Source organism: Zeugodacus cucurbitae, chromosome 4 (genome assembly GCF_028554725.1).
Source record: "Zeugodacus cucurbitae isolate PBARC_wt_2022May chromosome 4, idZeuCucr1.2, whole genome shotgun sequence".
Classification (NCBI taxonomy): Eukaryota; Metazoa; Arthropoda; class Insecta; order Diptera; family Tephritidae; genus Zeugodacus; species Zeugodacus cucurbitae.
The window spans coordinates 14,653,966-14,666,894 of NC_071669.1; the positions used below are offsets into that span (position 1 = coordinate 14,653,966).

Here is a 12,929-nt window from a genome sequence, read left to right on the forward strand (position 1 = left end):
GATTTTTATAATTACATATAAATACTTAGTGTTACGTAATCTAAAGCACATAGGTGTAAATATATATTTACATAAATTCGGAAACTCCTGCATGTGCTCTTTTACTTGTTGCCAGGCAATTAAAGTTCTCAGCTAACGACTCTACTAAAGTATGTATAATAATGAAATCAGATCTTATATGCATTTGAGAGAAAATCTAGTTTTATTGCTGGACTAAAATTTAACCGGAACTCCTCTTCAAGGAACACACAACTTTGACATCACTGCTGTCTATATCTGTACAATTACAGTAACTTTAGGTAGGACTGATAAAGAATCTCAACTAACTGAGCACTCTGTTAATATTTGGAAGCAAAACCGAAACTTCTGACAGCATAATATGAACAAGTTGAACCCTTCTTGTTGGTCTCACATAAGTTTACTGATATATAGATTCTAATATTAAGATGAGAGCACAAGCCGATATCATTGGATTCCGTATTAGGTTAGTTCAAGATCCTATTAAGATCACTATGATCCAGACAATTGGACATTATTTGCAAAAATTTTACTGGTACTAACTACTAACAAGGAAGTAACAAGCTCCAAAATTTTCGCGTTTTTATTCATATTTATTTCAGCACAAAAAAAGTAGTATTGCGAAAGTATGAATAAGAGATGAAGCAATAATTCATCGCCATGCTAACGCCTTAACAGCATACTTTGGCACCTCAAATAATAAAGTCTACTTGGTGAGTTGCCAACAGTTTAGTTTCTACCTTTTTAGACTTATATTATTATGAAACTACTAGCACTATTTCTTACTGTTACAAAGGTATATATATTTATATACCTAAACTTACATACATTAGTAGTCACAGGCATTTCAACAAATGTTTTTCTTAGCTTTTACGTGCTGTCATGTACTGTGCTGATTTAATAAGAAATTAATTCTCATATAGAAAACTTTAAGAGTATTTCCGGGAACCTGTTATTAAATTTCAGTAAAATAAAGCGATATCTTTGTATCCATAAAAATCTGTTGCTAACTACCCAATACAGTCCGTGACATTAAATAATTATTACTTATAACTCTACATGCGCCTAAATGTATGCCACAGTTATAAGTTGCCTACATTTGGGAGCAATGTAATTTTATTGATAATAATATTAATACTTTGTTACCGGGAATAATATAATAACATGATTTTAATACTGTTACACTAACTGATATATATAAACTAAATTCCACAAGCACTAATACTGAATATATAATTCTCAAATATACTACTTTGTTTAGCCAACTGTACATAATATTACCTTTAATAATTTTTATTTTATTTTTATTATTTTCAATAAGGTATTTAAATAATAGTACAAAATAAGCGTAACAACTAATCCGCCACAGGTGCTATATATTATTTAAAAACTTCCATTGCATTGCAGATTATATTTAAAAACTTCCATTTCCAGAGATTGCAATCTTTTTGTTTGATACTTAAAATATCTATTTATAGACGAAAGGTGTGCATGCGGACGTTCTATCTCTTGAGTTTAAATTTGTGGGACCAATTGATTTTTTATTATATTTGCTATTTACAGGGTGCGCTTTTATTTGTATAGAATTCTCTGGTCGTTTGGCATTTATTTTCTGTGTATGTACTTGAAACAATCCAGAAAATACTCTTCTAAATCTTTCATATCTATAGAAGTATAAAAGTATATATATAGATTTTGTGAGAGAATCTATTATGTTATATACGACAATATTCGAAAATTTTTTGCAGATTGGCTATTTTATAAAAGTTAGTTCAAAATTTGTCCAACATGGTCTTCGCAAGACAAAGTTGCAGTGGTCACACGTTCGAAATTCCGCCTTAAAAATTGCGAACTAATAAAATTAATAAATTACCAGTTTCACAATCTTTCATATTTTATATTAATGAAAGTTCTATACTTCCAAAGCACACACCCTTTATCTGCAGACCAACTATCCGTGCTCATTATTTCAATAAATATTTACTTTGCTGCGATTGAAGGACACACCTTTTGCCAAAGGGGATTAAAATATTGTACGAAGGACATTACTATGTCAGCAAAAGAGGCTTAAAAACGGGCATTGAATCATGAGGGTTCTTTTGATAACTAATATCATTTTATTGGTTTGTACCGATAAGCAATTTTAAATTTTTGTGCTCTATTTTTCGAAATGAAATAATGTTTATTTAGTCGCACCGAGTATTTTCTTACACACTTTCATATATATTTACGGTAATCTTAAATAAACATATAATATATATTTAAATTATGCTTTCTACACATATTTCGCTCTTTATTATAATTTTTCTCGGAAATCACAAAAAAATGTATCTGCATGCTTAAGCCTGCTTGTGACACTTTTGTTTACCAAACACTCGTAGACTGTGTAAACACCTTTGATTGAAAGCTAAATTAAAAGCATCCACTTAAGGTATGTGTAAACATACGTATCGTAGAGTGTTCCACAAGTTCAAAGTGTGCGCAAATGTGTGATAGTAATGGTATAAAGTGTGAGTACGCGTTAATTGAAAGCAGTAATCTGATATAATGAAAGGCTGAGACAAGGGGTCACATGACATCACACACTGTATGGGTTTTAATATGTAGAAAAGGAAGTGAAAGACAGGGAGATAGAGCAAGAGAATAACGAAGAATTCTTTCACAGAAAGGATTTCTTAAAGATGTGTCAGGAACGTTTCAATAAAATATGATGAAAGCATTCAAATAAGGAATTTTTTACTGTAAATTATTAAAGGTCAGAGTCAAAGTCTCTATAGAGAAATATTCCACATAGTATATTCTTTAAATATAAAACTGCTTGAATTCATACATTATTAATCATTAATATTTTATCAAAAGCTTCCAAAAACACTCACCATTAGTCCATTAGACTTTTGTATGAAAACTATGGATCGTATGCTACCTCGCTCCTAACTTAATCTCTGTTAATATTTTCTTACTTTCGCATTCACTTTATGCACTTCTCCAACCGATTTCTGTCCACATGCGTGTAAATAATTTATGTGCAAACATTGCCTTGTCTCTAGAAAAGTGTTTGTTTTGTCAGCGCCAAGTCCGTTTCACAAGTTCAATGGCATTCGTATGACTTTGCTTTAGTTCGTAAAGTAAAACTTTTTGCCCGTTACGTTTGTATGGTGAAATAATTGCCGTTAACTGATTTATTTTATGGCAACAAACCACTTTATTGTTTTCGTTTTGGTTTTGTTGGTTTTGCACAAACGTAGGCTATATTAGTGCTAATTTTCGCAATATGTGACCATATTTTATGGGGTCACAGTGAGTGCGAAATATATACGTACATACGCAGGAGAGCTTTTGTGCATATATAATGGAATAGTAGCACGTATTTTAGTATTTGTGCGCTTAAGTGCTGCGGAAGTTATGAAGTTTTATTGCAATGAAATGGTTCATTTTATTAGTTAAGACAATTGACCTTAGTAGTTTGTGCGTAGAGAGGAGACTACCGGAATTAGTTGAGGTAGAGGAAGGGGTTAATAAAAACAGGAATGAAAAGCTAATCGGAAATATAGGAAAAGTCCGGCTCAAGTGCGAACCACGTCGAGCTATTTACTCCGTACAGCCTTTTCTGTTTTCGAAGAATGGCTTCTGAAGAGAGGAAAATCACCAAACCAAGAGAAATGTTTGAGACGACGATTTCAAATATTTAATTTAGTCTTTATTGTCATAGCTCTTGGAGCCATTCTATCCTTAGACCATTTTTTTATACATCCTAGAGATGAGACTTACTCTCTAATAACCAGAACCGTATTTGAGACTCGTTTCGAACTAAATTCTTTATTAATTGTGTTTTTCGACAAGTCTTCAGAGTAAAGGATGGTCTTAGGGAGAAGAAGAATGTATAGTTTTTTAACGCACGAAGACTCAGGTTTTGCCTGCCCAAGAGATATTGAAATTTTTAGAGACTTGGAAACCGAAACATTCTAAATCCAGTTCTCGCATTTTATAGAATTAAACATTTAATTTATCTACTTTCTTTTCAGATACTACCATTAGATGGAGCTTGGCACCGATAACATCATGCGTTCGGAACTTCTGAACTGCGTCAATGCGTAACTCGGTTGAATTTAGCGAGCTTAAAATATAACTGAAGAGCTTTAAAAGAAACCAAAGTTGTTGCGAAACCACCAACAGAATGTATTCCAACATATCGAATTTATTCTACATCAGTCTAGTGGCGAGCTTAATGCCACAATTTGCACAAACCGGAAAGACTGACGCCAGCGAACCGCCGGCTGGACAGGAACACGGCAATGCGAACTTGGCTATGGCACGCGCCAGAGCACTAGCGAATATACAAGAGCAGCTCTTACCGAATTTGAATCTCTTACAGTTGGAGGCAAATGAGTTTCTCAGTCGCGTCAATGGCGCCATCTATAACATGACATTCAATGAGACCTACGAAGAGGAGATGATGTGTCACAATGGACAGAATGCTATAGCCAATCTGGTCACAATGATACTTTATGCTATCGTCTGCATTATTGGACTCTTCGGCAATACGCTGGTTATTTATGTGGTGCTGCGTTTTTCGAAAATGCAAACAGTCACCAATATCTATATACTCAATCTGGCTATAGCCGATGAATGTTTCTTGATTGGTATACCAATGCTGTTATATACAATGCAAATCGGTAGTTGGCCATTTGATGATTATGTGTGTAAAGCTTATATGGTGAGCACATCGATAACACAATTTACATCGTCGATCTTCTTGCTGATCATGTCAGCCGATCGTTATATAGCCGTTTGTCATCCGATATCATCGCCACGCTATCGTACGCCGTTCGTGTCGAAATTGGTCTCGGGTTTTGCTTGGCTGACGTCGGTGCTACTTATGTTGCCCGTGATACTGTTCGCCAATACGGTGCAGACGAGCGAGGATCACGTGTCGTGCAACATCAAGTGGCCCGAAGCACAAAATACACAATCGGGTACCACATTTATACTGTACACACTGACATTGGGCTTTGCCACACCGCTTACCTTCATCTTGATCTTCTACTTTCTCGTTATACGCAAATTGCATACGGTCGGTCCAAAGCAAAAGTCCAAAGAGAAGAAGCGCTCTCACCGTAAGGTGACCAAACTGGTGCTAACAGTGATTACAGTATACATACTGTGTTGGCTACCCTATTGGATATCACAGTTGGCGCTCATCTATTCGTCGCCAAGCAAATGTGCATCGAGACTTGAGATCACCATCTTTCTGCTGGCCGGCTGTCTCGGCTACTCGAACTCGGCCATGAATCCCATACTCTACGCATTTTTGAGTGACAATTTCAAGAAGAGCTTCCTGAAAGCTTGCACTTGTGCCACGCGCAAAGATGTAAATGCTCAGCTGCAAATGGAGAATAGTCTCTTTCCGAAATTTGGCAAGAATCGTCAATCGGATCGTCTCTTCTCACCGAAGAAGGCGAAACAGAAGAAGATGCTTGTAACACGTAATAATAATGCTACGAATATGCTTGCCGCTGCCTCAGGCACAACCACGACGACGACAAATACCACGGCAACTAGCAATAGTAGTGCCGCCAATCAAATAGCCGCTTACCCCGATCGTCTGACTAACAACATGCCGACGCAGAAGACGCCGCTAATGATAGAAAACCAACATGCCGCTGGGAGCGTTGTGCCGGGCACAAATGCAACCGTGCTTTTAGTGCCGAGCACATCGTGCGCAGATATGTTGGAACATACGGTAGCAGCTGAGGGATCCATGAAGCCGGTTGGCGGTACTGATACGAGTTGTAAGGCGCCCGTGTTGCACACAGACTTATAAGACTTGGCTATGGGTGGTCGTACGCCAGTAGAGACAATTGTCTATGTGGCAAAGAGATGAGTATCAGCGAGAGAGTTTCGAAACGAAGAGCTGATATAAGGAAAGGCTAGAATAATAAAAAAATAGAGTAGGAAAATACATATGGGATTGAGCAGGAGAGTTTGACGAACCAAAAAGAGAGCTTGGCAGTGAGAAAGAACTAAAGTATATGATTCGTTGTCACTTAAATATTTAGGGAAAGTATAGTAGAAGATATTGGTATATCAGTAAAGTAAAGGAACTTGAATTGAGCTTTGTGATAAAAATATCGCTATTTATTCGCATTCACTTTGAATCTTAAAAAAAGTAAGCATAACAATTAAACAAATAAACTTCTTTTAAAGGTGCTTATTTTCAGAAATAGTAACAATTATGCTTAGAAAAGCTTTGAAAGCTCTCTTAGGTCGATAAAAGTTTTCAGACAGTAAGATTGTACTCTCAATAATAATATACGTACATATAACTTGTATAGTTACTAAAGCACAGTTTGAGCTTTTCCGTAATGTATTTTCATCATAAGATATCAAAGCTTGGTAGGCCTTGTATTTAAAAAGTTTTAAATCGATACAATAGCTTATTAATCTTTTAAAAATACTTCAAACTTATTTTTGTAAATATCAATAACGAAAACATGTACAGTACTTGTAAAGCTTAAAAAGCTTTAGTTTCGAAAAATTTATTTGAGACGATAGATAATATCTCTTTTCTCTCTTATAAAGGTTAATCTGGTAGGCCAGAAAGCCACACATAGACCAGTTTTGGTCCTTTGCGATACCAGATGGAGTGCGTAGTTAATGAGGAGTAATCAATCTTTAGAATGCCTGGGCTTGACGTGAATTTTAAAAGATCACTCTTATAAAAAATTATACAAAAACGAGAGTGTTTTCTAAATGAATATACATATGTAAATTCTGACTCAACTCCTTAAAAATATAGTGAAATATGTAAGCTTAAGCTTTGAGCTTTGAAGTTCAATCTTTAATACCCTAAAATAAATTTTAAAGTTGCAGGAAATTTTACTATTATTTTGCAATTTTATACACTTCTCTCGGTTTTTTTTCGTTTCAAAGACCTTTAGAAACGCTTTTCGTGATTTTTTTAACGTTAGTTCTCATTTTGCAATGGTATGCTTAGGTCAAGTCAGGTCTATCTACTACTATCTCGAAAACTTTGTGCTCGTTAAAGCAGGGTTATACTTAATTTTCGCTACTGAAAATGAGTGAAAGTTTTAAAAGCTCTTAAAAGCATATATGGAGCTTACACGCAACTTTCAAATCTATTCTTATAATACACCTTGCTTTTTATTACAAAAAACGATTGATTATCTCTTCACCCTTATCCAAGTCTTTTGGTTCTGTTGTGATAATTGCACATGACATACGAAAAAATAAAATGGTATAATTATATTAAAAAATATAAAATTTGTATAGCAACTGTTACGTATTAAAATAAAGTATTTATTTAATAAAAAATAATTAAAACAATAAAATAAAAAATATAATTAAAATAATAAACGATTACAAGATTGAAGAATAAACAAAAAATAAAAAAAAATAATTAATCTAAAAAAAAAAGAAAAGTTTAAATCGTTTTCAATAAAACGTCGATCGAATTTATCTGTTATTGCAGTGTTAGATTTTAAAGAATAAAATCAATAAATTTTGAAATTTTAGTGAAATAAGTATTATCGTCTAAGCAGGCTCTTATGTTTACTATGTATTAAAAAAAATTATATGTGTGATATGTTAAATATTAATACTTAAATATATTTAAATAAATAAATACTTTAAGCTCTTAATCTGAGTGACTAGTTAAAGTTAATGATGAACTAGTAATGTATTGTAAATAATGAAAAGAGTATATATTATCGAACTTCTTTTACTGTAAATTAACATAGTATTGTAAAAAAAATAAGAAATAAAATAAAAAAATTTAAAGTGAAGTATAAAGAAATAAAAATCTTATTTTTAGCTTTTTGTTTAACAAAATTGCTTTAATATTAAAATTGTTTTTTTATTTTATATATTTTAAAATTGATTAATGCCTTGTGAAATTATAAATTAATAAATAATTTTTTTATAAAGAAATTGCCTAAAAGGCTTTAAAAGGAAATATGCGTAAAATGTCGATTTTTTTTTAATAAAACGTGTATTTTAGTGTTAGCTAGACGTTATTGTAAGAATTATAATTGTAAAATAATTAATTCAAGTTTATTAAAATTAAAGAAGTAACTTTAAAAAAATATATTTTTTTTTTATTTTCAATAACAGGGCAGTAAATTATATAGTAAGTTTTATATTAAAATCTTTAATATTTATTATAGTTTAGATAGTTTGGAATAAGTTTTTCGTAATTAAAAAAACTCCTCTATAGTTCCCTGTTGAGAGTTTCAGCTTCACTACTTTATTGACTTAAAAAAATCAAATCGTTAATATTAACTATTCCATATAAATTCAATTTTCACTTCACTTAATTTAATTTCCCTCTATTTCTCGCAAGCTCTACAATAATATGATCGACCTCTGTTGCTAATGGCACAATCAATGCGAGTGTAATTTAAAATTAAGACAAAAACATAAAATTTCAACATTTACAAGAAACACTACCATTCAGAGCAGACCATTGCATGTAAGTAAGTAAGTAAGAATGTATCTGTTAGCTGTAAGAAAACAATAAGCATACTATAAAACATAACCACAAAAAATGGTAACGGGGCAACAATACAGCTTGCCGACGAATTGGGGTCGAGCTGGGAAAATCAGCGCCGCATTGTATGCTGTGGCGGAAGGCATTGATTTTATTTTTCAACTTTTTTCTTCTGCTTTTCAATGTATTAATGGCATGTTTTCACTACTCAAATTGATTCTGCCATGTATTGTTATTATTGTTGTTTGCTTGTTGGTAAATGTCCGCACATTATACAAAAATATGTAGGAGCCAGGCGGTGCAAAGTCAGCAGAAATTCTTGAGGGAAACAAACACTGAACCCTTACGCATTACTTTTATATTTACTGCATATGGAGGCGAAATGTAGTGGCTGCTGTGTCTGTTTGTGTGTGGTTGCATATGTGTGTGTGTAGACAACAGATTTGCGAATTGTTAGGCAAACAATGGCAGGCAGTTTGCCGAAATTCGAGACACAATGTGTGAGCCACACAATGTCTTATGTGAGAGTTCTGTAAATATGTACACAAATATTAAAAGGAAGGAGTAAAGTTGTTTGCTAAATGCGGAAATAGAGATCATTTGGATTTTTTTTTAGTTTGCGCCGTCTTTAATACGGAAATTTCAGAAATAACGGTTAGAATTGAAAATTATCAAGTCCGAAATCATTATAGTAAAGGTTGTATTTCACCACTCATTAACGGTTCAGTCTAATATCTATCTATCTCTATCTCTATCTGTATCTCTATCTGTATCTCTATCTGCATCTCTATCTGTATCTCTATCTCTATCTCTATCTCTATCTCTATCTCTATCTCTATCTCTATCTCTATCTCTATCTCTATCTCTATCTCTATCTCTATCTCTATCTCTATCTCTATCTCTATCTCTATCTCTATCTCTATCTCTATCTCTATCTCTATCTCTATCTCTATCACTATCTCTATCTCTATCCAAGATTTCCAAGTATTCCATGCTTTCAAAACCATCTGAGTTACGCTTCTGCGACATTGGTACACCAGCCTAAAGTATATAAACACGCAGCATTACCTCCGCAGATGCTTCAATACTTCAAAGCGATTTAGCGCGAATTTTCATTTAATAAAAAAATATAAAATCTAACTTCAAAGTTCACTCATAAGCTCACATGCCCCAGCAGTGTAGCGCTAAGCTACATGTGCGAGCATTTGCGAAAAGCAACCATGTCACACAGCCAGCCTGCCAGCCACAACAGAAATCCCACAAGTATAAGAAAAAAGACGACGCTTCACTCTCTAGTTTTGCACGCTGACAGCACTCAACTTTCACACTTGCCTTTGTGGTGTAGACGCAGTTTTTCCTGCTTTCTTTTATTGTTTTGAAAAGTGAGCTTTAAGTACACTTGAAAACGACAACACACAAATAAGACAACATAGATGGAAGAAAGAAGAGGAAGAGTGTGAGAAACTGAAAAACTACAGTTACGCAGGGTATTGATGGCTGGCAGCAGCTTAAGTTGAGTTTACGTTTCTTTTTGCACAACTTATAACACACATACACACACACTTAAACTAGTAGTTATAGTCCTTGGCAGCTTCCAATCCTAATACACGGGAGATATTTTCTTATTTTCTAATAAAAATTGTTAGAGTGAGCGCGCAGTGTGAGCGTTGGTGCATTTTGACAGCTGGTGTTAAATGTCACTGCTCAGCACTTTCTAAAAGCTATTCAACTATGAAGTTGTTGTATGCGCATACTTATACTACATAGGATGTCCATATGCCTCGGTGGAACAATGCGCTTGAGTATAGAAGTGTAAGTTTTATGTGTTTAAGTTTCAGAGATTTCCGGCGTATACATTAGGGATGATCTTAATGCTGTGAAATTTGCTACTTTTGTATTAAAATGTCAAACTATTATTGTAAATAAAAACTTGATATACCATATGATATCGGATTCTTAAAAATCTGTGCAAATTTGGTATATTTTTCCTACAAATTACTATCAGTGGTATGAAAGATGTACTTGATGAAGATTCATGTCACAAGTAAAATGTACATATACTCATGTATATTTTCCATTGCGTGTTCAAAAAGTAATATTTAATAATTTAATAATTTAATTGTGATACCCTCGCTGGATCCAGATCTCTGTAAAAAAATTATAAAGTTTTACATCAAATATATGATATATAAATTTTTGAATTGTAAGACTTGTTTTAAGACCACCCTAATCTATATAAAAAACATTTTTCCAGCATTTATGCGCTTGATTATGAAAACGAACTCAAACTTAACCTACACATAAGTATTCACAGTATGTATGTATGTTAAGCAACCGAGTGAGGAGAAGAATTAAAGTGTCTCAGATACTTAACAAAGCTTTCAATTGCAATTGAAATTGCTTGTAATCTTTTTTTTTTTGGTTTTTGTTAAGAAGAATTACATGACTCAGTTGGAATTTAAACAGGACCAATAGAAATGTTGCGTGTGTAGACACTTCAGAAATTGGAAATATAATATATTATTACAGGTGAAAGCTCACCAATAATATCACGATTAGTTTCTCTAAAAAAATTTCTTCCGACCGCCATTCCACCGCCTCGATTGTCATTATAGAAAAGTGTCCTAAAAATAATTGTTCCAGAACCCGTATTAACGCTCATATGGTCCATAATACCTTTCCTCGAAAGGGTTTTATCGCCCAAGTCTATCCCTGCAATTACGACTGAGATTTAAAATTTTTCATCAAAACCTGCTTGCTTCACCGACTCACCAAGGGTTCGGTAAATATATTCTAATTTTTTAGTGATACCTAATTCATTCTAAAATCGACAATTTTTAAAAATGTATAGGGTGTTCGGTGAGGGCTTAAAGTGCTCTGGATTAGGATACTCTGAAATTCTTAGAAAATTCGACTTCATTCTTTATTAGATCACTACATCGCCCAGTCAACTCCAGTGTTCTCATCTAATCTTTAACAAGCTGGGAACAGTTTGATTTCTCTGTCTTTTTACGGTTCTCTGCTGAACGACTAGTGGCCCAGTTTAAGCTAGAGGCCCAGTCTAAGCTAGAGGCCCAGTCTAAGCTAGAGACCCAGTCTAAGCTAGAGGCTCAGTCTTAGCTAGAGACCCAGTCTAAGCTAGAGACCCAGTCTAAGCTAGAGGCCCAGTCTAAGCTAGAGACCCAGTCTAAGCTAGAGACTCAGTCTAAGCTAGTGACCCAGTCTAAGCTAGAGGCCCAGTCTAAGCTAGAGACCCAGTCTAAGCTATAGGCCCAGTCTGAGCAGACCGAGTACTGGACTTCTACTACTCGTCCAATAACAATATGCCTGAGAGTTAAATCATTAACTTACTAGATATAATAGACTGAGTAAAACATTTTTTGAATTTCGTTGATAATAGTATTATTCGCACTGTAATTTATTAATTTATTGACATACATTTCAAAAAACGATCTGAAACTCTTTTATAGTATTTAGTAGGTTTACATCATTTAAAAGGCCATTATAGTTCCAAGTAAATTAAAAATGAAAACAATAAAACAAACGACCTCATTCAGCAAAGAATAGCAAACAACAGATACATATCTCACATGTTGAAGTGTGCAAGTATGTATCTCGATATATTTACACTGACTTTATATCTTCTTACATATATTCATAATTCCAAGCAATAGCACAGCTGCATACAGACAGCCACATCGCTTAAGCAGATACAAATTTATACCTCATAAATTTTTGCTGTAACAACAATCATTTCCATCATTTATTTGTTTATTTTAGCGCGCTCATTTCAATGAGCTAAAAAATATTGAAAACCATTTGAAATTTCCCAGGTGATCGACAGGCAAATGAACGAGATTAAAGCGTTTTTATTTTGAAACAAAACAAATCAAGTGAATTGAAAATAAGGCAAGTACAACATAAAAGACGGGGACAAGCAACGGGTGGCTGGTGATACTATATTTAGGGCAGTGAATAAGTGGTGTTAAAATTAAGAAAATTCCGGTGGAATTTCTATGATCGAAAAATTAACACTTGGGTTGTTATTATGATGGTGTTAATTTGCAAAATTTTTCGAAGAAGTACATAGTTTTGCTGTGGATAAAGTATAGTGGCATATTATCAATTCTGTTAGCAAAATGTCGTTATGTAAATGTCTTTAATTATGAAATATTAAACAAAAGTTTTAGCACAGAGACACTTGTACAGAAAGTGCTTTACTTAGTGATCTTGTTCAATTTAGAAATTATATTCGTGAAATCATAATTATTATGATGTTATGATACTACTTTCTGCCTCTAAATAATATATTAAAACCCACCACGTTTTAGTTTGATTATAATATATTTAAGGGTTGGAATTCTGCGAGTCATATTATTCTAAGTAGTGTTTAAACAAAGGTCAT

At 33.6% G+C, this 12,929-nt stretch overlaps 2 protein-coding genes across 9 annotated transcripts in view; one reads left to right on the forward strand and one right to left on the reverse strand.

The window, feature by feature from the left end:
* The window catches only part of LOC105215215 (somatostatin receptor type 5-like), a 343,708-nt gene extending 336,779 nt beyond the window's left edge, over positions 1-6,929 (forward strand). For all 8 annotated transcript variants that reach the window (XM_054230379.1, XM_011189027.3, XM_054230382.1 and 5 more), the window contains one exon: positions 4,041-6,929. In XM_054230379.1, the coding sequence (XP_054086354.1) occupies positions 4,193-5,839 (1,647 nt within the window). In that variant the 5' untranslated portion in view covers positions 4,041-4,192 and the 3' untranslated portion in view covers positions 5,840-6,929. The remainder of the gene's footprint in view (positions 1-4,040) is intronic.
* Positions 1-12,929, reverse strand: part of LOC105215262 (somatostatin receptor type 5) — a 266,377-nt gene that overhangs the window by 165,320 nt on the left and 88,128 nt on the right. The gene's annotated exons all lie outside the window — the stretch shown is intronic.